The sequence below is a fragment of the Pseudoliparis swirei genome, chromosome 17, assembly GCF_029220125.1.
Source record: "Pseudoliparis swirei isolate HS2019 ecotype Mariana Trench chromosome 17, NWPU_hadal_v1, whole genome shotgun sequence".
Taxonomy (NCBI): Eukaryota; Metazoa; Chordata; class Actinopteri; order Perciformes; family Liparidae; genus Pseudoliparis; species Pseudoliparis swirei.
This window is the reverse complement of record NC_079404.1, coordinates 4,961,254-4,986,411: the sequence shown is the minus strand read 5'-3', so window position 1 is coordinate 4,986,411 and position 25,158 is coordinate 4,961,254. Positions and strand designations below refer to the sequence as shown.

General features: G+C 41.9%; 1 protein-coding gene across 7 annotated transcripts in view; it reads right to left on the bottom strand.

The window, feature by feature from the left end:
- Positions 1-118: 118 nt before the first annotated feature.
- The window catches only part of rasgrp3 (RAS guanyl releasing protein 3 (calcium and DAG-regulated)), a 42,012-nt gene continuing 16,972 nt past the window's right edge, over positions 119-25,158 (bottom strand). For 6 of the 7 annotated variants that reach the window (XM_056435370.1, XM_056435374.1, XM_056435371.1 and 3 more), the window contains 15 exons: positions 24,756-24,858; positions 20,850-20,912; positions 19,820-19,951; positions 19,340-19,487; positions 13,531-13,704; positions 13,158-13,274; positions 12,011-12,289; positions 7,357-7,437; positions 7,056-7,169; positions 6,809-6,924; positions 5,358-5,505; positions 5,053-5,089; positions 3,890-4,039; positions 3,347-3,714; positions 119-1,253 (listed from right to left, as the gene is read on the bottom strand). In XM_056435370.1, coding sequence (XP_056291345.1) covers positions 1,245-1,253; positions 3,347-3,714; positions 3,890-4,039; positions 5,053-5,089; positions 5,358-5,505; positions 6,809-6,924; positions 7,056-7,169; positions 7,357-7,437; positions 12,011-12,289; positions 13,158-13,274; positions 13,531-13,704; positions 19,340-19,487; positions 19,820-19,951; positions 20,850-20,912; positions 24,756-24,858 — 2,039 coding nt within the window. In that variant the 3' untranslated portion in view covers positions 119-1,244. Of the gene's footprint in view, positions 1,254-3,346; positions 3,715-3,889; positions 4,040-5,052; positions 5,090-5,357; positions 5,506-6,808; positions 6,925-7,055; positions 7,170-7,356; positions 7,438-12,010; positions 12,290-13,157; positions 13,275-13,530; positions 13,705-19,339; positions 19,488-19,819; positions 19,952-20,849; positions 20,913-24,732; positions 24,859-25,158 lie in introns of those variants that run through there. The other variant, XM_056435376.1, reaches the window with a different exon arrangement.

Sequence of the window (25,158 nt, the reverse complement as noted above, 5' to 3'; positions counted from 1 at the left end):
GCCCCGTCAGCGACCCCGCGGTAAGATGAAGAGAGGACCCGTTCATCGCTGCTTGCAGCTTTAATTTCCTTTGGGCCCGCTGGCTGAAGAGGCACTACTATTGAAAGTACAATAGTGATTGTGATCACAATATAGACAACAATGTGTGTTGTAATTTATTCGATTTTCCTCTTTTTGTTTCTCCCATAGTTCATGACGGTGACACACTTTTTCTCACAATCGTGTCAAGCCAGGAAGTTCACAATTGCCATACGGGGAAAAAAAAGTTTGACTCTTAAGACAACGGGAAGGTTCAAAATGTGCAAAATACGAGATTGGGAGCATTTTGATTGACTCACAATGGTTCTCAACATGGCCGAAGGCTCACGGTGCTACCAGCGCTTACAGTAGAAGCTGTGATAAACGTGCTAACCGCGCTAACAGCGTTCACCTGAGAGGTTGGTGCTTCCACGACAACGGTGTTATCAGAAAACTAGGATGCCATTACTCCCCTAAGCCAAGTCTTCACATAGCGTTATAAACGTAGCACCTTTAAACCATGATACAGTAGAATGTCAAGTGCAGGTATTGTAGGAATAAATTAAAAAAACATTGGCAATGAACACTCAAAAATATAATTTAACAGAATCCAGAGTATCGCCCATCAACGCTCCATATGTCGGGTTATGGTTACCCCTTTACATTCATTTAAACGTTCCCTTTTTTTGCATCAAACCATTAAAATATCGACACACTCATTCCCACCCGGGAAGTAACGGGGGAGAACTTGCTTGCGTCTTTCCTCAGATCAGTCTCTTGCTGTCCCAGCCTGACATTTAAAGCCCGGTGGCTGGCTTTGGTCACACACTTTTGTTCGGTTTTTAAAAAAATAAGAAAAGAGTTCTTCAAGTCGACGTAACGCGCGCGCATCCTGAATCAAACTGCGACCTCTTCGTACTCCTCACTGATCCCCAGCCGACGAGCCTGCTCAGGATGCAGCGCTTCCTCCACGGGATTCACAGTGGCCCTTCGTCCCTCACGCCCCCGGAGCTCCTCTGCTTCCTCTTTGTTCTCCCAGAGAACACCACACGATGTCCACATGTAGCTCAGCCGGTGCCTGAAGGCTACAGAGGACACGAGAACTCCAGGTCACTGAAGGGGGACCTCAGGCAGCCCAGCACATCCCCCAGACAGAAGAGCTTCCTGGTCCCGACCGTAAGGGGCTTTCTGGACCCCCGGGACTGATCCTCATCAACGTGACCAAGTCAGCTGTCCTGGAGAGGAAGAGAACATATATAACTAGAATGGGCACTCGGTAGAGCGCATACCTTCGCATATCACAAGATTGGGCATTGAATTATGAACATTTTGGCATTAGTTGCATGCCAATTGGACAAAAATGTATCGTGCTATGGTAAAAAAAGAGTTTGACCTTTCCATGACCTTGACCTTGACCTTTGACCCGATCGACCCCAAAATCTAATCAAATGGTCCCCGGATAATAACCAATCATCCCACCAAATTTCATGCGATTCAAGAACATTTTGACCTGTTCATGACCTTTGACCTTGACCTTTGACCCGATCGATCCCAAAATCTAATCAACTGGTCCCCGGATAATAAACAATCATCCCACCAAATTTCATGCGATTCGGTTCAATACTTTTTGAGTTCTGCGAAAGATTTTGACCTGTTCATGACCTTTGACCTTTGACCCGATCGATCCCAAAAACTCATCAACTGGTCCCCGGATAATAAACAATCATCCCACCAAATTTCATGCGATTCGGTTCAATACTTTTTGAGTTTTGCGAATAACACGCATACAAATAAATAAATACACGGCGATCAAAACATAACCTTCCGGCATTTTCAATGCGAAGGTAATAACATTATTAGTCTTGCATGCCTTTCATTAATGTCCTTGGCTTCATGTGTTTAAGTGAATGCCTGACATCATCATGTAACATAATGATGTTCTCAGTGATGTCCAGTCTCATATGTGACTGAATGTAAATGTCAAATACAACGTCTTTATGGCAGAAAGACATCACACTGTCATCCTCTGCCTGAATATAGCATTTTAAAAATAATATTGACCAGAGGGCCCATGATTGAAATAAAGTTCCTGATAATAACGGGACACAAAACAAACCCAGTCATGTTGTTGTTGTTACCTTCGCATTGAAAATGCGGAAGGTAATGTTTTGATCGCCGTGTATTTGTATGCGTGCGTGTGTGTTATTCGCATAAGTCAAAAAGCATTAAACCGAATCGCATGAAATTTGGTGGGATGATTGGTTATTATCCGGGGACCATTTGATTAGATTTTGGGATCGATCGGGTCAAAGGTCAAGGTCAAGGTCATGAAAAGGTCAACATCTTCTTTTTCCCATTTTATATCCAATTGGCATGCAACTAATGCAAACATGTTCATAATTCAATGCCCAATCTTGTGATATGCGAAGGTATGCGCTCTACCGAGTGCCCGTTCTAGTTTTGTGTTGTTATGATCCACTATCTCCACACACACACAACAAGACCTCCCGTGGTAATAAGTCCTGTGAGCTTCTGGTGTTAAATGGGCATTTACGTTGATGTTGCAACTGTGGAAATGTTCTTTATAAAAGAATTGTTAAATTGACAAAACAACACAATAATTCACTGTTTTTAACCAGATGGTGAATCAGAATTTAAATAAACTTTGGAGTCTTGAATTTGTTATTGTGTCCAAATAAGGCAATGTGTCGGCCCTGTAAGAGAATGTAGTCATGACTGGTCTTGTGTGTATCAGACATCCCTCCTTTTCTCTTCCATTTCGCAAAAGAGAGACTGACAGAGAGAGAGAGAGAGAAAGAGACATGGATGTCAGCAGGGTGTCAATACAGAGAAGCTTGAGTGTGAAGAGAGAGAGACAGAGAGACAGAGAGAGAGGGAAAGAGAGAGACAGAGATGGAGGTTGAGTGTGAAGAGAGAATGACAGAGAGAGAGAGAGAGAGAGAGGGAAAGAAAGACAGAGAGATGGAGGTCAGCAGGGCATCAATACAAAGGAGCCTGAGTGTGAAGAGAGAATGACAGAGAGAGAGGGAGAGAGAGAGAGAGAGACACTAATAATTGAATGATGTTTTCTGTCAACACCATGAAGCCAGTAGAGGAAGCTTTCAAAACATGTTGAATTCAGCCAGGTTGGTATCACCGTAAACCGCCTTACATGTGCAGGTACATCCATGACCTCTGACCTCTGCAGAGCATGAGGAGCACTGGGCCGCTGTAAAGTGCCCGAGGAGCAACCTGGGGCTCAGAGTCTCTGTTAAGATGTTCCACATGACACCCGGACATCAACATCTCCAGCCACCAGTTCCTTTACCTTCCCTCTGTGTGCCGTCCCGTTCTGTACAGGTTCTCCTGAGACCTGTGACTTCCCCTGAGGGTCCACGCCGCACCGCGAGGAGACGGCCTGGTCATTCGGATTTTCCCAGCGGGCGCGACCTTTATTTTTAGAGGATTTTCTGTGAGTCCTGTATTTCATTTTGGGGAAGGTGTGGGAGCCGCCATCTGTGGCCCCCCAGCTGTGCTCAGGCCACAGGGGCTCAGTCTGGCTGGCCTGGCTGGCGGTGGCCCTCTGCAGGCGCACAGAGATCCTCTGGGTGGAGCCGGCCATCAAGGGGATGGACTGAGTCTCCACAGCTGGATCAGCTGAAGTGACAGCTGGGAACTCAAACACCTCATCCTCATCTAAAGGAGAGGACCCAGAACGTCATGAACCAATCAATCGGTCAGCATGGTATGACTAAAGAAGCTCATAATTAACATTTATACACCGTGTGCAACTTTTTTCAAAGCCTTTGTAACTGCAATTTGCATCTATTTGCGTCACTTTATTGAACAAACGCCGCGAGCTGGGAATCACCTTGACAGGTGGGCAGTGCCGGGCTGCTGGGCAGAGAGCTGTGGGTCAGTCTGGCTGGAGAAACGTTGCCCAGAGAGCTGGAGCGGATCAGCTTCCGACAGGCCAGAACCAGCAGCTCCCGACATTGTTTGTGACAGTTAACGCCGCAGTCTGCAAGAATAAATACAGACACATCAACACATATTCAGAGCATCGGTGTTCTAAGCTCCAGGACATGGAGGAGGATGTTCTGATTGACAAAGGGGAAGCATGTTCTCGGGATCGGGTTCTGAAATATATTTCCCATAGTTATTGCTGAATCAGGTTCACCTGGTCCCGCCCCTAGAGATGCTGCTATCGGCTTATAGGCTGCAGGGGGACGTTTTAGGATACACTGAGCACCTCTCTCCTCTTCTCTCTCTACTTTTGGATGAATTTTCATTTCTCCATCACACATTATTAACTCTGCTTCCTCTCCGGAGTCCTTGTGACTTCACGTCTCATATGGTCCTGAGGACCTGGCTGGGTCTGATGCCATGGCCCTGCTGATGCCCCGCCCACTCCTCCTCTCTACCTCCATCTGCCTGATGGATCATGGAGGTCTGGATCGTGGTCCATGCCTACTACCAACTATTCATACACTCTGTCATACAAAATAAACTGATTTGAATTGGGGAAAAAATGAATCCTATAGTTTTCAGTTTCACATTTCTTAAAATAGGGTCAGTTCCCCAAAATTGCCCATGAACTTGGAAAAATACAACATCATCTCTCTGCATCACTAAATTCCGCTATGGTTTATGGTGAAAATATGTTAAGTATGTGGAGTTGTGAACTTTTGAATGTAAATACATGTTTGAGGAATCTATAATATTGCATATAATGCAAATATACTGAATATACATCACAAGATAAACCTCATTTTACTCTTTGGGGATGGCCGCTTTCTCAATTTCAGGATTCAAGATTCAATTAAATTCAGTTTATTTTATATAGTCCAATATCACAAATGAAAATTTTTCCTAAGAGGGCTTTAAAATCTGTACACATCCGACATCCCTAACCTTTGACCTCACATGGGATCAGGAAAAACTCCCCAAAAACCCATAACTTTCAGTTTCAGCTAATTCAGTAATTAGTGAATCGTCTTTACAGAAGATGCGATGATTCCAATGACTCAATACCTTTGCACTTGTAGCCCTGTTTGATGATTCCCCAGAGCTGCAGGTCCAGAAATGGGAAGCAGGTGGATTCAGAAAGATACAAAAGATATATAGTTAGATAAAAGCATGAAGACATGCTCCTGAAGCAGAGTCAGCACATGTTCCTGGAACAATGTGTTGCATCTGAGTGTAAACATGGAACAGGTACAGTATGTGGCTGAACTGGACATTTTGACATGCCTGATAACATTTTTGGGGAATATGACTGATGAGTTTAATTGCCAGAGGAACTTTTAAGAAGACATGAAAAGTGCAGAGATACACACAAAACCAGCACAATGTTCACAGAAGGTGGGCTTCAGGTACGTCATCTCCTGGAAGTTGTGGATGAAACCTGGACCCATTTTACTCTGGAGCAGTGGGTTGGCCCGCAGGAAGTATGCAATCATCTCAGCCTTGCTGATCAATCCATCTCTGAGAGAAAGAGACGTGGAGAAGAAGAAGAAAGAAAAGGAGGATGTGCAAAAAGAGGGAAACGGATCGTCATTTCCAGGTGTTCCAGTCCTACCAGGGTCAGACCAACCGTAGAACATTTAGTAGTATTGTTTCCGAAGATTAAACTACATAATTAAAGCAAAGGAGGGTTCTACATTTCCCCTCACTGAGCTTCTTCCTCACAGCTGTTCTGAAACTGAGGTCACACCTGAAGACGAGTGTGTATCTTTACACTGGGCCAAAAGACCCTGAACCCGATGCTGCTAACAGTGAATGTGTTGGAGATGACATCTTTTATAATGGGATTTCTTTTTAGCCATTGTAGGTACTTAGAGAATGTGCAGGCTGCTGGTGTATGTATAAGGAACAAAACAATATATTTTTAAATATATTTATATATATTTTGTGATGTAAATGATACAGATTCAGTTTCAAATTCAATAAATTCCAATTACTTCACTTTAAAAATATGATTTCCAGGGTAAAGAACAGTTCAAGCCAAACTGACCAAGCATGGAAACATCTGATGGCGTTATTACAAATTAGGGGAGGGGCCAAATACTCAGGGGCCGGATCTGTGTTTTCAGGAAAATGCAAATATAGATGCAGGGTGGTGTATACACATTTACAAGTAAAATATAATTAAAGGGGTGCCATTTCTTTTGTCTGTGGATGTAGTTCTTTATTTTCTGTAATGCAATTAAAAAAATATTAAATATTAAAAGAATAAAAGGCTTGCAATATTTCAGTTGATTTGTAATGAATCCAGAATGCATGACATTTTTGTTTTTTTAATTGCATTACAGAAAATAAAGAACTTTATCACAATATTAGACAGTCCTGTATATGTGTGTGTGTGTGTGTGTGTATGTATATATATATATCTTTTTGCCCTGTTTTTTTTTTATGTCTGACATTTTTGTATTTGTATCTAAACGAATAAAGAAATTGAAGTGAAAAAAAAATTCCAATTACTGTTTTTACAAATTGTTTGCTAATTTGCCATACTGTGGGGAAGCTCCTTTGAAAGTAGCGTATTATTAGCCAGTTTATTGAAACTAGTAAGCAACACTACAAACTACTGCGCCCATTATTCTGTGAGTTATGAATATGGTTGTCAGAGACTCCGGTACAAGTGCAGAATCAGCATGCGGTTGAGAACAGAAGGCTTGATGCAGATGAACTCACTACTCGTGGGAAATGTAGTGAAACTGCATCACCACGCTGTGACCGTGTACTAAATAAATAAATGTAAGTTAATGGTTTCAATATCTAAACTCACTGATCTTTGTCCAACACGCAAAAGGAGTCCAGGAAGGGAAAATTAGCAGCGATGCTCTCAAAGTCCTCTTGAGAAATATAGCCATCTTGGTCATGGTCATAATTCCTGAACACAGACTTCACAATGACAAGAAACACATTTACACACACATTTACACACACACACACACACACGTACATCTCTGCATTGTCCACCAGGTAGCTGTGTTCTGCATTGTGTGGGCATAACTAAGGAGTCGCCTACTCACGTCCACCACCTTCCTGATGTGTTTATTGACCACAGAGGGGTCTGGTTTGGTGGTGACACCGGAGGCCCAGTCCAGTGGGACCAAGGACTTGTTGGGAGTTGTTGGAGAGGTAGGCTGTGAGGAAGGATATAGAACGAGAAGACGAGAGTTCAGAAACACATTTGTGGCACTGCCTGTACACTCCTCAGTCCACGTTCCACAGGAGCAGAAGAAAGTAATTAAAAAATGAGAAATATTTGCAAGTTGTCAGAAAATAAATATAATTTGACACAAGCCTGAACACAAAATGTAAAAAACGTACCAATGATTTGGGGTTACGTGGTTCCTTCAGCAATGACAGTTCATAAATCTCGTCTTCGGTGTAGTAGAGGTCTAAAGAAAGCTGAAAATACAAGTTTGGTATATAATTAGTAAATAAATATCAATAAACAACTGAAAGCAAAAGCAAAAAAGGACGCTTTTTATTTAATGTATTACATCGTTTGTGATAAATCTCACTTCGATGTGTGAAATGTTCAATTGCAGATTTATTTTCGCTCGCTTTTCAGCCATTTGGTGCTCCTCCAATAATCAGCCGCGACCGACAGAGCACTTTACTGCAGAGCAGTTTCCCTTCTGTTGTTTCTCATAAATATTTGGGAATAAACAATGAGCAATGTTTCGTAGAAAAACTATATTTGTTGAAAGCTGTCCATGACTAACTCATTATTCTTGGGATTCTGGATAGGAAAAGTGACTTGAAATGAGTTTTGGTCTGAGCAAACAGATCAGGGGCTCGTGTCAGAAAGATATTTCGGACTGGTCTGTCGCGTTGGACCCGTCTCAATCTTGCCTTTAGATTTAGTCTCGTGGAAGTCACAAAGTTTTCTTCCAATTTTGTAAGCCTAAATACATAGCCACCCTACCCCCAGACGACCTCTGACCCATGTTTCCATGCAACAATTAATAACAACAGCTGATCAGTAAAATCACATCGTGGACTAACAAAACTATTCTAACTATCCTAGCCTGACAGATTCAATTCAATTCAGTTTATTTTATATAGCCCAATATCACAAATTACAAATTTGCCTCAGAGGGCTTTACAGTCTGTACGGATGAGTTGTCATTATCACTGAACCATTAAGAAGCCACAGGTCTACATGTCAACTGTTTTTTGTATTGTAACACTACTTGCTATTATGTGCTAATGCTATTATATTACTATTTTAAATAAAATGTTCTAGTAGCAGAAGAACTAGAAGAAAAATAGCAGTTTGAAGCAGACGCTCCGTCCTTTTACTCTGAAAAGAATTGTAATTTACTCAGAATGAAGGATAACGTCTTACTTAAAGGTGGCATACAGAACGATGCAATTTATAATTTTTCAGGTTCATACGTTTATTTTTGTAAGTCTCCTAAAAGATATGAAAATACATTATTGTTCTCACACTTTCCATTGCTGCAGCAACTTTAAGGCCCATTGAAAAGCCCAGTTCTTTCTGTTCAGTGTTTGGTCTTCTGCATCTCCTCTTAACTGAATGCAGTTGTACTTCCAGCAGCGTTGGAAATGTACATATTTTTTAGAGGGAATTTCTTTCCCCCACTGACTGAAACCCAGAAGCATTTCAAAAGAAATTTAGGGCACTTTTTGAAAGTTGTGAAATAGCATTTAACCGTTGGTCAAAACAATACATATACTTATTTCGGCTTACAGTATATGAGCAATTGTCATATAAATGGCAATAATAAGACTATTAGGCAGTAGTCTACAGATTCAAAGTGTTTTCTTACTTCTTTTTTTTACAAAAAACAAACAGAAAACATAAATCAGACAATAATATTCAATTTTATTCCTATTACTTTGTAGTTATCAATTGTTATTTAAACAACTAATAATAAATAGAAGTTATTTCTTTGTTTTTTTATAATTCCTAATTATATTTATTGATATTTTTGTGTGTACCTACCTAGTACAGGCAAGACAGATAGAACCGGCAAAATAAAGAACAAAAGCAAAACGCTATTACATCATCGAAATTATTAGAGGATATTATGGGGGCATTGTTTGCCCCTCTCCTGATATCAGGGGCAAAATTATATTTCTACGGAGCAGTTTTGCCCTTTGCCCTCGTGTATTTCCGACTCTGACTTCTAGCTGAATATCACCACAATAACAACTTCCACACAAATCAGATCTGAGAAATTAACAACTTCGGAAACCAAGATTAAACGTTTCCCTGACGTTTGACTAAGTTTAAGTACTACTATTTACTCCGGTACATAATTGAGGAGGCTGGGGCGTCGTTAGGCGCAGCTGTGGAGGTGTGCGTGGGAGTGGCTCAGGGAACAGGTGCTAGCAAGAGGCCTAATTGGCCTCAGCTGCAGGGGATCAGCTGATTAGTGTCTCTGCCCTACATGAGGCGGTATAGGGATAGAGGCGAGAGAGGAGAGCAGAAACACTGTCTGCAGGCGAATAAAAGATATTACCAAATGCCATCCCTTTGGTACTTGGGGGAAGAAACTTACATGTGACAGCCAAGAACCTGTTACAATAATGTTTGCTCAGTAGTTATGTATAACTTCTGTCAATCATAAACTCTGTCAATTTGTGTACTTGTAGATCCCTTCTTTTAATCTTCTGACCACTCAAAGCATTTTAACACTACTTTTCATCAGAGGTTTCAAAATGCACATGTTGCAGTGTGTCAAATAAACACTTAAAGTAACTATGGTCCACAAACCAGGTGAAACCATGGCTGCCGTCACGGTGACTATACATGTACCTCTTAGCGTCCAGGAGGGGGCTTCACCTGTGTGTATACAACTGGGGTTACTATATCATACCGTTTTTCTGATAGATGGATGTTCTTTTCTCATACTTTGGGGTTTGTATGTTAAAAATCTATGAAAAAGTGCATGTTGCATCATAAATCCCCTTTAAGACTGTCTCCGTCAAAGTCTATCTTTGTGAAATCCTCTCCTGTAACTTCTTCTCCGAGAGTGAACATTCCATCTCACCGATAGGAATCAATTCAGTTCGAAGATTCGCTCGTTCAAATGCACTCGGTACACACGATACAGGCGTAATAAATGCAGCACAGATCGAATGTACTTCAGTACATAGATCAAGTGGACGCACCCCGAAACTTGATTTAAGTTCGACTGTCCAATTTGTTGAAGCTCTTGTGCAGACTCAGAAGATTACAGGGATGAAAGCTACTTTGAAGAAGTACCGCCTGAACAATGTTGACACAGAACCTAAAAGAAAGAACATACAGAACCAAAGGCTGTGTGTGTGTGTGTGTGTGTGTGTGTGTGTGTGTGTGTGTGCGTGCGTGCGTGCGTGTGTGTGCGTGTGTGTGTTTGATGTGTCCACTAGGTGGACGTCCTGAGCTGAACAATCATACTCTAGGTATTTTATTCTGTCCTTTTATGCTCAGTGTGATCAACAGACGGTTCCTGAAACCAAAATGTGAAACAATGAAGGCTTTCCAATGATACAAATGTTACATTTTGAGTTTAATAAAGGTCTATTTACGAGTGCAACATTGAGAACTCTGGACATTAATTGCTCCAGATGAAAAGAATGCTTGAGGGGGGAAATCGGGCATAAAGAAACTCTGTCACGTAGCTGACCTTGCATCATATATTTAGACATTAGTTAAGATTTTCAGATTGTGTAAAATAGCTTCAGCGGGTATTTCTCTGGGTGTCGCAGCATGTGAAAGGATCTATCAACTATGACGATGACAGATTGAGCAACCAGGAAATTTTAGGAGTGAAGTCTATATGGACACTGGACCATAAGAACTGTGCAACTTTTAGTTTGAGTCTGTTTTCACACTTTTGTTGTGAGTCCTTTGCTTTAAGGGCTCTGAAAGTCAGCTTCCTTTGTGTGATGGATTAGTTCATGAACACAAAGTTACAGTTTCATAATTTAAGGGATTTTTTGGTCCGAGCTCTTACTATTTTGAAGTGGGAGGGGCTCAATTGGAAGAAAGGTTATTTCATGTTGTTCTGTGCAGAATCAGAATTTAACAACATAACCTCGCGGTTAGCGGCTTGTTTGCATACGTGGCAATGCCACTGTTAAACTTGGTAATCTTGAGAATTCAAGATTTTAAAAGTTATCCAACTGAAGCACCCAGCCCAGTTTTGCCAAAACGTCAACACTTCAGTTAAAACTAGTTCCAAAAGTTCCAAAATCTTGCGAGAAAGTCGACAACACTGACTGCACGTCTCCCTCCAAAGCATTTATCATAATGAAGGGAAGCAGCGATCATGGTAAATGGACTGTACCATTCACACACTAACGGGAGGGGCTACAACACAAGGCCCCACCCATCAGGACTAACTAACATTCATACACACCATAGACACAGCTCCAGGAGCAACGTGGGGTTAAGTGTGTTGCTCAAGGACACATAAAAGGAGGGAATTGAACCACCGATCCTCTGATTGAAGGATCACCCTGCTCCATCACTGAGCCACAGTCGCCACTTGGCTTATGTGAGAGAGTGAAATGATTGGCTTGTTACAGTCCAGCAACGCCCACAGGTACTACACAGGTAGCATTTCATGTATTGATTGTCGGCAATATTTAAAGAGAAGTTGAAGAAATATAACAAAAAGACAATTACCAGCCCTTGCTGGAAGAGTTTTGTTTTTTCTTTCCATACTTTAACTTTGATTGTTGCCACGTACAGTACAGTAGAAGGATTATCTTGAAAACGGAAGTCTATCTTTGAAGAAAATCCTCTTTTTTTGTCTTCCCCAAACAAAGTTATGCGTATAGTCGTTACAGATATGCTTGCCTTCATCTCTAGTTCCCCAGGATGTCTGTAAATCCCATATTCCAACTTACAGTATTCATTCTTTTCATGTTCTTGTGATTTCAAACAGAAATCATACAGGCAGAAAAGGGAAGAGTGTTGAGGCATGTTGTGTGGAGCCATTCCTTTGTCATCCCTCACCGTTAACAGGTAGATGAGGTCCATGTTGGGCTCCACCTGGGCCACTGCACTCTGCAATGAAACCAACTCATTGAAGGTCATGTAGAGCTGATGCATCTTCACCAGGTTCACCTGATTACTGTCGTGGATCCAGTCGGAAAAGACGACGTGCACTGCGATCAGGTCCTTCAGGTGCACACCCAGGATGGGGATTTTGAAGCCCTGGCATTCATTGAAGGCCTTTCGGTAACAGGAGTAGTTGTTGTTGGAAGAGACCAACTCAGTCATCTCACTCCAGATCTGGGGAGGGGAGTGGGGAATGTTTGGGTTTATATAATTATCAAATCACAAAGTGAATGGTGTGGCAATTCATGTGATCTGCCTTAGTGCTGTTACTGTTGGTGGAGGCAAGCAGGTGTAGGTCAAAATGTAGTTTTCTTAATCTTGTATATATATTTTTTTTCGAGAAAAGAAACTTGCATTGAGCCGGTGCAAAAGATTGTTGCCTTGTTGAAAGCACTCCTTTTAGCATTGTAATCCAACTCATTGAGTTTAATCTTATTTAAAAAAAGAATTACATTAACAAACAAAACTTGTTTAATCCCCTTTAACCAAAACCAACTATAGTGATATGCTGATTTGTATGTTCAAATGTTGTAGGAATGCATGTGTACTAAATGTTTGTGTGGATATATATACATACACTACCATTCAAAAGTTTGGGATCATCCAGACAATTTCGTGTTTTCCATGAAAACTCACTTTTATTTATCAAATGAATTGCAAAATTAATAGAAAATATAGTCAAGACATTGAAATAATGATTTTTATTTGAAATATTAATTTTGTTCTTCAAAGTTGTATAGCTTCTCTGCACTTACAACAAAAGGTCTCAAGGGTTTTCTAACCCTCAGTACGTCTTCTAAGGCGATAACACAATGTACCATTAGAACACTGGAGATGGGCCTCTATACACCTATGTGGAGATTTCATTAAAAACCAGAGAATAGTCATTTACCACATTAACTATGTAAAGAGTGTATTTATGATTAATTTAATGTTATTTTCATCGAAAAAAATCAGTGCTTTTCTTTGAAAAATAAGGACATTTCTGAGTGACCCCAAACTTTTGAACGGTAGTGTATATATATATATATATATTGCTTACCTTTACAACTTCTGGAGCCAGATAAGAGAGAGTCTCCTTTAGTCGAGAAATGGAGCTGTGGCTCAGCCCCCCCACCACTGCCATCAGAGTGTTGAAGTTCTGCAGCTGCAGGAGTTTCTGATGACAGAGTGACACAATTTCACTTACTTACATAATGTGTATCTAATTGAACATGTTCTGCGTCTGTTCTTTTCTATTGCACACGGTTAGAGTACTGAATGGCCCATTCAGATCACATTATTATCACTATCATGAGACGCCATCCAGTTTTCCCTAGTTACTTATTGATGCACTTCTGAGTGAGCCACATAACGTTCATGTTTTGTAGACAACAAAAAAAACTTTAAACACGGTTGCCTCTTCCCTGTCTTACCTGAGCCACATGGATGTATTTGCTAATAACCTCTGCACGGGTCTGAGGCGTCAGCTTGCTGAGCACCATGAGCTGGACCCACTGCGAGACTCCGTTGAACAGAGCAATGGAGCGCTCCAGAGTCGGGTTGTCCACCAGGCAGCTGTGGATCACGTAGCTCTGGTAATCAGTGAACTGGAGACAAATATTACAGATCACATATCCAGCTGTCAAATATTCAATCTAATCTTCTTTAGACTGAAATGATCATTGCACAGAAAACACTGACATGTAGAATTGGAAGCCATGGCCTTTTCACGATACAAATTTGAAATGTCTCGCATGTGAAGATCTTTTAAACTGGCAAAAAAAAAAAGTGGGATCATCCTATGTGAAAAAATGTAGCCTAATGGTGCGTTCACACCAAAAGCGCTGCAAAATGTTCACGCGACGAGGTCAAAGTCAACGTACAGACGCGCGTGGTTGCGATGGACGTAAAAAGTCGCCTCTAGTTGAAATATTTAAACTTTTGTCGAGAACTTCGCAACTCGGGCCAATCAGCCCTTGAGTTGCTCCGCGTGTCATCACTGTCCCACCATTGTGGAATCAGAATAAGATGGAGGACACACTCATCATTGCAGTTCGCGGGCACCCGGAGCTCTTTAATACAACTTCTTATGAGTCCTGGAATCGCAGAGAATAAAACAGGCACGGGAGATGTTATGTATAAACATATATATGATATAATGTTATGAACCCAAACACAACGTTGTAGATGTTCCAACGTTTGTGGGAGGTCCACAACACGTATAAAGCAGAACTAGTGGTTAGTTCCTCCATGGTGGATGGCGCAATGCTTTTGATGTGAACACGGCAAATGGTCGAGCGAGTAAACTCACGAGTAAAGCGTTGCAAAGTTTGGTGCGAACTCGGCATTATGGTGGCGAGAAGATCAAGGAGTCACACAGCGCTATTCAGATGCTGAATATGTTTTGTCACAATTCCAATAACACGCGGAAACTTTGAACTTCTTTCTGGCGTTGTTACCACCTTTCCAGTGTAAACAAGGCAGTGCTCCCAGAGGTCAGCTAGCTTCACATCAAAGCTCTACAGCAGGTGTTCATCTTCCCAAGAGCCTTTTAGGAACATTTGTATCAGTGCTGCGCATAGTTCACCCAATTCACAGGGTATTTCATGAGGCCCCCGAAATGTTTACTGTAAAACTGAAAATGTTATTTAACCCAACTTGAACTACTTATAAGAACTGACTCAGCAAAGTCAGTAACACTCTAGCATCTGTCTGCATGTGTCACAATGTCTTTCTCACCTGTCCCGAGACACTTTTAACTTCCAAGCCAGTGCATTGCCATCCATCCACAAAATGCCCCCAGACCCCCACCAGTTCCACACTCCTGACTCTCTCTTACACCTGCTGACCTGTGTCCACTTACTTCATGTTGTGTCGTTCCCAGTGTTGGGCAAGTTACTGAAAATTAGTAATTAGTTATAGTTACTAGTTACTTCTTTTAAAAGTAATTGAATTACTTTACTAGTTACTGTATATCCAAAGTAATTAGTTACGAGGGAAAGTAACTTTTAAGTTACTTTTATGTCTGCTTTTTTAATGTCATGAACAGTCAATTCAATTCAATTCAGTTTATTTGTATAGCCCAATTTCACAAATTACAAATTTGTCTCGGAGTGCTTTACAATCTGTACACATAGACATCCCTGCCCCAAAACCTCACATCGGACCAGGAAAAACTCCCAAATAACCCTTCAGGGGGAAAAAAAGGGAAGAAACCTGGAGGAGAGCAACAGAGGAGGATCCCTCTCCTAGGATGGACAGATGCAATAGATGTAATGTGTACAGAAGGACAGATTTAGAGTTAAAATACATTCAATGAATATGACAGAGTGTATGAATAGTTCATAGTAGGCATATTCCACAATGGAGACCTCCACGATCCATCAGGCAGATGGCGGTGGGGAGGAGGAGGCGGAGTCTCAACAGGACAGTGGCGTAGTCATGAGCAGGAATTCCACGACCCAGACGATCCATCAGGCAGATAGGATCTATGCCGTCTCATAGGGTCCGATGACCCCATGAGACGTAAAGTCAAAAGGACTTCCGGGAGAAAGCAGAGTTAGTATCGTGTGATTGAGAGATGAAAATTCATCCTTAAGGAGAGCAAAAGGAGGAGATAGGTACTCAGTGCATCCTAAAACGTCCCCGCAGCTATAAGCCTATAGCAGCATATCAAGGGCTGGACCAGGGCAAACCTGATTCAGCCCTAACTATAAGCTCTGTCAAAGAGGAAGGTCTTAAGTCTACTCTTAAACGAGGTGACTGTGTCTGCCTCCCGGACTGAAATTGGAAGCTGGTTCCATAAAGAGGAGCTTGATAACCAAAGGCTCTGGCTCCCATTCTACTTTTTAAGACTCTAGGAACTACAAGTAGTCCCGCATTTAGTGAGCGTAGCTCTCTAGTGGGGCAATATGGTACGACAAGCTCCTTAAGATATGATGGAGCATCACCAATCAAGGCTTTGTAGGTTAAGAGAAGAATTTTAAAAGTGATTCTTGATTTTACTGGGAGCCAGTGCAGAGCAGCTAGTGCAGGAGTGATGTGATCTCTTTTCTTAGTTTTAGTGAGAACACGAGCTGCAGCATTCTGGATCAACTGAGGGACCTAAGAGATTTATTCGAGCAGCCTGCTAATAAGGAGTTGCAGTAATCCAGTCTCGAAGTAACGAACGCGTGAACCATTTTTTCTGCATCTTTTGAGACAAGATGTGCCTGATTTTTGAAATATTACGTAGATGAAAGAATGCAGTCCTTGAGATTTGCTTTACGTGGGAGTTAAAGGACAAGTCCCGATCAAAGATAACGCCAAGATTCTTTACAGTGGTGTTGGATGCCAGGGCAATGCCGTCTACAGAATCCACATCACCAGATAATTGATCTCTGAGGTGCTCAGGGCCGATTAAAATTACTTGGTTTTGTCTGAGTTTAACATCAAGAAGTTGCAGGTCATCCATGTTTTTATGTCTTTAAGACATGCTTGAATTTTACAGAGTTGGTTGCTCTCCTCTGGTTTTATCGATAAATATAGTTGAGTGTCATCTGCATAACAATGAAAGTTTATGGAGTGTTTCCTGATAATATTGCCCAAAGGAAGCATGTATAAGGTAAATAAAATTGGTCCAAGCACAGAACCTTGTGGAACTCCGTGATTAACGTTGGTGGTTATCGAGGCGTCATCGTTTACAAATACAAACTGAGATCGATCTGATAAATAGGATTTAAACCAAATTAGTGCCGTGCCTGAAATGCCAATCGACTGCTCCAGTCTCTGTAACAGGATGTCATGGTCAATGGTGTCGAATGCAGCACTAAGGTCTAACAAGACCAGGACAGAGAGGAGTCCTTTATCTGCTGCCATTAAGAGGTCATTTGTAATTTTCACCAGTGCCGTCTCGGTGCTGTGGTGTTTTCTAAATCCTGATTGAAATTTCTCAAATAAACTATTATGATGTAGAAAGTCGCACAACTGATTTGCGACCACTTTCTCAAGGATCTTGGAGAGGAAGGGAGGTTAGAGATCGGTCTGTAGTTAGCCAATACCTCTGGATCCAGAGTGGGCTTCTTCAGGAGAGGTTTAATAACAGCCACCTTGAAGGAGTGTGGTACGTGGCCTGTTAGCAGAGACACATTGATAATATCTAATAGAGAGCCGCCAATTAAAGGCAAAACGTCTTTAAGCAGCCTCGTCGGGATGGGGTCCAAGAGACAGGTAGACGTGTTCGAAGTAGAAACCGTTGAAGATAATTGGTCACGGTTGATAGGAGAAAATCCTCCAAATATACACCAGGGCATACAGCGGTTTCCAAGGCCATTCCACTTGAGGACAGATTGGCACTGGTTATGGGCAAGAGATTATTAATCTTGTCCCTAATAGTTAAAATCTTTTCATTAAAGAAGTTCATAAAGTCATTACCACTAAGGTTTATAGGAATGCTCGGCCCACAGAGCTGTGACTCTCTGTCAGCCTGGCTACAGTGCTGAAGAGAAACCTGGGGTTGAAATTATGTTTTTCTATTATTGATGAGTAATAGGCTGCTCTGGCATTACGGAGGGCCTTCTTATATGTTTTAAGACTATCTCGCCAAACTAAGCGGGATTCTTCGAGATTAGTTGAACGCCATATGCGTTCAAGCTTTCGTGACGTTTGCTTCAGTTTGCTTCAAACACAATAAACATATGTTGTAGACCTATTTATTGCAATCAACAGGGCAACAGGCCTTCAAATCAAGCAGGAGTACAAAAGTCCCTTTTTTAGTTAACTTAATACAAAATAACTGTCTCAGTGATTTAACAGTGTTGTTTTTTTTACCACATTAGGCCCAATGAAATAAAAGTGATTGGCCTACAGTATTAACACTAATTAAAAGAAAACAAAGGTGCCTTGAGGTGCTGCATATAATTGAGGGGGGGGTGCTAGTGAGGCGTGTACGTGCTGATCTGGAGTCAGTTTGGTAGGATTTGGGTATAAATAAATTATTTCATTTAAAATATGGATTTTTATTTAAAGATATTCATGTAATTTGCATGCAAAATAGGTCTACCCGAACCAGCGGACACAAAATTCAACCAGCGGCAAAAACCGCGGACCTGGCAACACTGGAAGTGGCTGTCAATCACAGTGTGGCACCGTGCGTGCTGGTCGAGGGGGCGTGCCTGTGATTGGCGGAGTAGAGGGGAGGCGTGCCTGTGATTGGCGGAGTAGAGGGGAGGCGGGGTTAACCTGTCGGAAAACGGAAGTTACGGGTGGTTGACGGGAACCGTTGTTGTTGATGTTCGCGCTGCTGAGCCGAGAGGAGCACGCTGTCTGTGTTGGTGGATGCCCAATAAAGGGAGGAATAATAACGTCGTCCCGTCTCCGTGTCATCAGTCCATAACGTCCGAGACGTTACAATATCACTGCGCCACCAAGGTCCTGCGATGTCAGATCAGAAGCAGCTAAAGTAGCCTAGCTTGTCTTCTTGTCTGCAAGTGTTCATTTTTCACAAAAGAGAGTAACGCGAGTAACGAACTCATTTAAATTTCAGTAACTGTAACTGCGTTAGTTGATTAAAAAAAATACTTCGTTACACTCGTTACCGCTAAAAGTAGTGGAATTACAGTAACGCGTTACTTTGTAACGCGTTACTCCCAACACTGGTCGTTCCTTTCTTTCCAGTCATCTGAACTTGAATCTGAATCTGAACCCGTACCTTAACCTGAAACCTGAAACCTTTACTCAGAAATCTGGAACATTTACCTATTTGCCTGCAAGCTATGTAACCTCCTTTTATTAATAAATCCCTGTACTGTTCCTGTTTGCCAAATATGTTTAATGTAGGTCCTTTCCCTTTGTTGCCTTGCACTCGCCTGCCTGGCAGAACAATTTGACCAAAAATTGACCCAATCGATGTATTTTCTGTAGTCTAACAAGATGAGGTGACCTCCGCAATTCAGTGCCTTCTAGTTTGGCCTGTCCATGTCACTGGCCCACAAGCTAATGTCTTCTGCGCCTGATTAGTTAGTAGAACGTCACTATCACTCCAGCCTCCATGTGTGCTTGAGACTGCTAGTTACTTTAACTGGAGATCAGCAAGATTCACACAAGGCATGTTGTTCTGAAGAGATTTGTTGTTCTTTTTTCGAATTAAGTAAATCACGATGGTTGTATTCAATAATCCATAATCCCAAAAGTACTGACAAACCCTTTAGACTTCCTAGTGTGGCAAAAAAAAGGATTAATTAGAAAGATTGTTTGTAGATATACCGATATCCTTCGTATAGACTTGAACTCCAGGAAGGTGAGATGCTCGGCCAGCTCCATTGGCTCCAGGTGGTCAAACAGCAGTGAGGCCTTGCCTTTCTTAGCCTGCTTCTTGCGCTGGGTCAGTTTACGCATCCAGTCGTATGACGGACTACAACGAAGAACAATCCACAAACAATAAGTACAATCAATGGAGAAAAAAAGTGATTCTAAACAATTTGTAATTTAAAGACTAAAAGCTGCAGGATCACCACTGTGGTCATTTAAGGTCATATGTAGTTTGAAATATGTCTATGAAAATCAATAATAGTTTTTCATTGAGATAATTTAGAACCAGGACTTTGTATTAAGGTTAACATTGGAATTGGGATTATTTTAATTTGAAGATGATGACTACATTTTAAAACTCTTACCGTTATGCTTTGTAACACTGATTTGGTTAATATTTCCTTAAAGTCTATCTGTATGCTGTTGGTGTCTTACATAGTGGAGATGTCGAGGAGCTTGAAATGCTCCTCACAGGACAGCTGAGCAGCCACATCTCTGAACTCCTCTGTTATCCGGATCAGACCCATGTCCAGGTTGAACTCTGCAGGGAATGTCACAATCCAGTACCTGAACACACACACAGAGATTTCAGCAGCACATATTTTGACACTAAAAAGACATGATCTAATTATAGGTTTTTTCCCCCCTTGAAACAGATAATGACCCTTGTGACCGTTTGACTTGCGACTTGCATGTGACGTCCCTCTATTGTGGTGGTTTTGTTTGTCCAGACCTCTTTATCGGCTCACTCACTGAGTTAGCGTCAATTTATCCGTCTGATATCATGACGTAAAATGTTTCTGAATTAAAAAGTATTGGACCAATAACCAAATTTACACCATTGTCAAATGTTTTCAACTGTGGATAACAGTCTGTTATCAGGCAAGTGGTGGTATAGTGCAGGAAGTTACATTATACGTACATACGTATATATGTACGTACGTATGTATGTATGTATGCATGTATGTATACGTAGTTGTGTATGTAGAATGGACATTCCCATTCAAACCAATGAAACAGGATTTTCAGAGTGGTGGGTATTTTATGGTGTATTGGTGTCATTGAAACCAGTTGCAGTTGCGCCAAGGACTCCCTCATGCCAATGTGGCATGTAAAATAACAACAATCGTGTGTGTTTGTGTCTATGTGTTTGTGTGTGTGCATATATTCCTGCTGCTGGCTGTCCCTTTTATACGTAAGTAAGAAAGAAAGGGAATTGGCCTAAACACACATAGCTCAGTGACAACCTCTGCTGATAAGATGGCAGCGGCGGTAACACACTTTACAGCCAACTAACAACAATCCCCATTTTCTTCTGAACTACTCAAATGACCACATGAAACTGTTTAAAGTCGTTCTGCCCCTATTCATTTTTCTGTGGGTCACAGGCTTTGCAGGTACAACCCTTGACAAGCAATGGCCTGTTCAGTGTTAGTTTTGAATGAATGTGTAAGTAGAATCTTACCTCATTAGATAACAAATCTTCAGCCTGGTTCTCTGGAAGGTGTCATCTTTGCTGTCACGGTACGTGGGGTTCAGTTAAGGACTTTTTGGAAGATTTGACAAATCAATACACACCAATGCAATGGAAATAATTTGTCATGCATGAAAAGTTCTATATATGTCATTCAGAACCAGTACATATCACACTCGAGAACCAGCACCTCGGACAAAAACAAATGGGACGCAACCCCCCTCCCCCTCCAAGATGATGGGACACAGAGAAAGTGATCCTAGAACACACAAGGGAAAAAAGTTACGCTTTTCTGAACAGCTTCAAGGTACACGATAAGTTCACAAGGCAAGCAAGTGGATGAACAACTTGGCTATGATTAAGTTATTGTATTAACATCTATCCATCCATTTTGTTCCGCATATCTGGGATTGGGTCGCAGTGGCAGCAGGCTGACCCAGACTTCCTTCACATTTTTCAACTCATTCTGGTGTATCCCGATGTAAACCCTCCAGCGTGTTACATTACATTATATTTTATTTAGCTGACGCTTTTATCCAAAGCCAGTCAGCCACTAACAACATAACAACAGAGATTAAGTGGGGGTTAAGTTTCTTGCTCAAGGACACATCGACTAGGGCTAGCGGAGGCGGGGATTGAACCGCTGATCCGGACATGCGGTTCAATCCTCTAGATTTGTGTTCTGGATCTGCCAAGGGTTCTTTTACGAGTTGGGCGTCCCAGTAAAAACAACTCAGAGTCCACGACCATAAGGCGGGGTCAGAACATATTCTGACCAGTAAATTGAGTCGGTCTGTTGCAGCGCCTGTTTTACTGCTGCAGCTGCACCAATCCACCTGTCGATCTCTCACTCCATCTTACCCTGACCTGTGAAGAAGACCCGAGATACCTGAACTCCTTCACTTGTGGTAGGCATTCCGTCTCCACCTGGAGGGAAGCAATCCACCGGTTTCCAGCCGAGTACCATGCCCTTGAATGTGTATAGGTGCTAAATCTCGTTGACTGGACCTGACATTCTCCACCCCCCGGTATTGCCTCGATATCCTATTCATGAGTCACGAACAGGACCGGTGACAAAGGGCAGCCCTGGCGGAGGCCAATACCCACCGGGACGGTGTCTGACTTACTGCCGAGAATACGAACACAGCTCCTACTGCATATGGACAAGCTGTGGCCAGCACAGAAGTCCACCAGTCGGGTTCAGATCGGGCAAGCTATTTCTCCCAATTTACCGCCCGCCAGGGTTCTCTGTTATTGCCCATGTGAACTAGAGATAGTTCTACATCCCTTGAGCTATTTCATGTCCCTAGAGCTAGTTCCACGTCACTAGAGATAGTTCCAAGTCCCTAGAGCTATTTCCAGGTCCCTAGAGCTAGTTCCACGTCACTAGAGATAGTTCCAAGTCCCTAGAGCTATTTCAGGTCCCTAGAGTTAGTTCCAGGTCCCTAGAGCTAGTTCAACATCACTAGAGCTAGTTTCAAGTCCCTAGAGCTAGTTCCACGTCACTAGAGCTAGTTTCAGGTCCCTAGAGCTAGTTGCAGGTCCCTAGAGCTAGTTCCACATCACTAGAGCTAGTTTCAGGTCCCTAGAGCTAGTTCCAGGTCCCTAGAGCTAGTTCCAGGTCCCTAGAGCTAGTTCCACATCACTAGAGCTAGTTCCAGGTCCCTAGAGCTAGTTCCAGGTCCCTAGAGCTAGTTTCAGGTCCCTAGAGCTAGTTCCACATCACTAGAGCTAGTTCCAGGTCCCTAGAGCTAGTTTCAGGTCCCTAGAGCTAGTTCCACATCACTAGAGCTAGTTTCAGGTCCCTAGAGCTAGTTCCAGGTCCCTAGAGCTAGTTCCAGGTCCCTAGAGCTAGTTCCACATCACTAGAGCTAGTTCCAGGTCCCTAGAGCTAGTTTCAAGTCCCTAGAGCTAGTTCCACATCACTAGAGCTAGTTTCAGGTCCCTAGAGCTAGTTCCACATCACTAGAGCTAGTTTCAGGTCCCTAGAGCTAGTTCCACATCACTAGAGCTAGTTTCAGGTCCCTAGAGCTAGTTTCAGGTCCCTAGAGCTAGTTCCACATCACTAGAGCTAGTTTTAGGTCCCTAGAGCTAGTTTCAGGTCACAAGAGCTAGTTTCAGGTCACAAGAGCTAGTTCCACGTCACTAGAGATATTTCCACGTCACTAGGAATAGTTCCACTTCACCAGAGCTAGTCTCCGCTGCTGTTGATTGGCTCGCTCAGGATCCTGGCCCGGCTCCCGCCCCCTGGTCTGCATTGATGCTTGTCCCTGCGGGTGGCGATTCCACACCCGTAATAACATAGAACGGTATTCATCTTGTGGAGTTATTTCTTCCTTGAACTTCCTACAACTTATCAAGCTATCAAAAAACAAAGCACAGATAAGCTTGATTACAACACACAAGTGTGACTTCATTCTCAGCTCAGGATGACATTACTCCATCTCTTAAAATAGCAAATAGCTCTTCGCTGCTACATCAATGTTTAAATACATAGAACTAACAAACAAGGAAGCTTGTCTCTCAACATGGCCTCTGGCCATAGATATAGAAACCTTCAGTTGTGTGGTTTTAGCCATTGCAGCCCTAAACAGCACACTGTGTTGTTGTTTGTTCATACCCTGTTTCTAAGTGTTACTTGTTCTGAGAGTTTTAACTTCTCTCTCAAGCTCTCTTTTTTGTATTCTTGGTGCATTTAATTATAAATCAACAGTAGACAATTCTTTTTAAGAATGACCAGGATTGTTCTATAAACTTAACAAAGTCTTTACTTTATGTACCAAAATATATATTTGAACCCAAACCATAATGTTTCATTAAATCTAATTAAGTTGTGTGTGTTCTGTTGTTCACTTATTACACATGACATCTACTCTATTCATCCTGATAGAGGGATCCCTCCTCTGTTGCTCTGCCTGAGGCTTTTTCCTATCCTTCTCCCCGTTGAAGGGTTTTTCCTGATCCGATGTGAGGTAAGAAGATGTAACACTAACCTTCCATAACCTTGATTGTCTGTTTCATTCATAGATTTTAAATAAAGATCATAATATACAGCTAGTCCTACATTATGACTGTATCTTTACATTATACACAATTAGTCTGAATATAAAGTCTCTACATCTTCTGCCGGAAAATAAAAACACATCTTTTCCAACTACACCTCTAATAAAAAGAGATAAGCACTTCAGTGGCACTTACTTAAGGCACTTATGTCATTTTTGTCGTTTGGCTTTCTTGAAGAAACCTTACTTTCTTGATTCTTGTTTTTGTGAGTTTGTACTCATGGATGAATTCACTTATTGTAGGTCTCTTCCTCCTTCTGTTTCATGGATTGTGGAAATCTGGACCGTGGTCCATGCCTACTACTAATTAATATAATCATATGAATTGAATGTTTTTGTAACTCTTAAACGCTGTTCATCTGTACACATGACATATACTGTTCTGTCCATCCTGGAGAGGGATCCTCCTCTGTTGCTCTCCTGAAGGTTTCTTCCCTTTTTTCCCTGTAAAAAGTTTTTTTTCTGTTGGGAGTTTTTCCTGACCCGTTGTGAGTTCAAAGGTCAGGAATGTCGTACGTGTACAGATTATAAAGCTAGTGGACCACTTGTCCACATGTTTCTTTGCTGATTCAGTGGGGAATCCCATTAATAAATCATCTTTTTTGTTACTTACAATACAGGCCAAAGAACAAGTGAGGGAACGACTGCTATGCTATCTTCATTTTGAGATTCATTTTGGATTTCCTGTGAGGTGAGGAATAATGTATGGAATGTATCATGATAGTAGTACATACCTTCAGCACACTGAAATGTAATAACCAGCAGAACTTCATTATCACACTGTATTATTGTGCATTAGCTGTGGTTCCTACATGGTTTCCGCCGGACGGGATATTTCATCAGTAGTTTTCCCGCTAGTTCTGAAGATTTAAGGTACCAGCGATGCATCAGCAGCAGCGTGCGAGGAAGCGGGTTGGCCTTCAGATCCCCATTGTCATCTATGAAGAGACGTCAATCATAAAATGTCAGCAAATGTGAACTTAACAGGCAGCATGTTACCCTATGTTATCTTAAAGGATACTTCGAGTGATATACTATATCTGTTTATTGGCAACAAATCACATGAAAATGCCCAATCAGCAATACATTGATGACTCGAAGTATAATATACACATCAAAACACATCATAAGCCCGATGTCAAGCCTGATTATAGAGCACTACTGTTGTCCAATAGAATCATCATCATTCATCAATGAACCACAGAGTTAAACAAACAAACACACACACAATCACACAC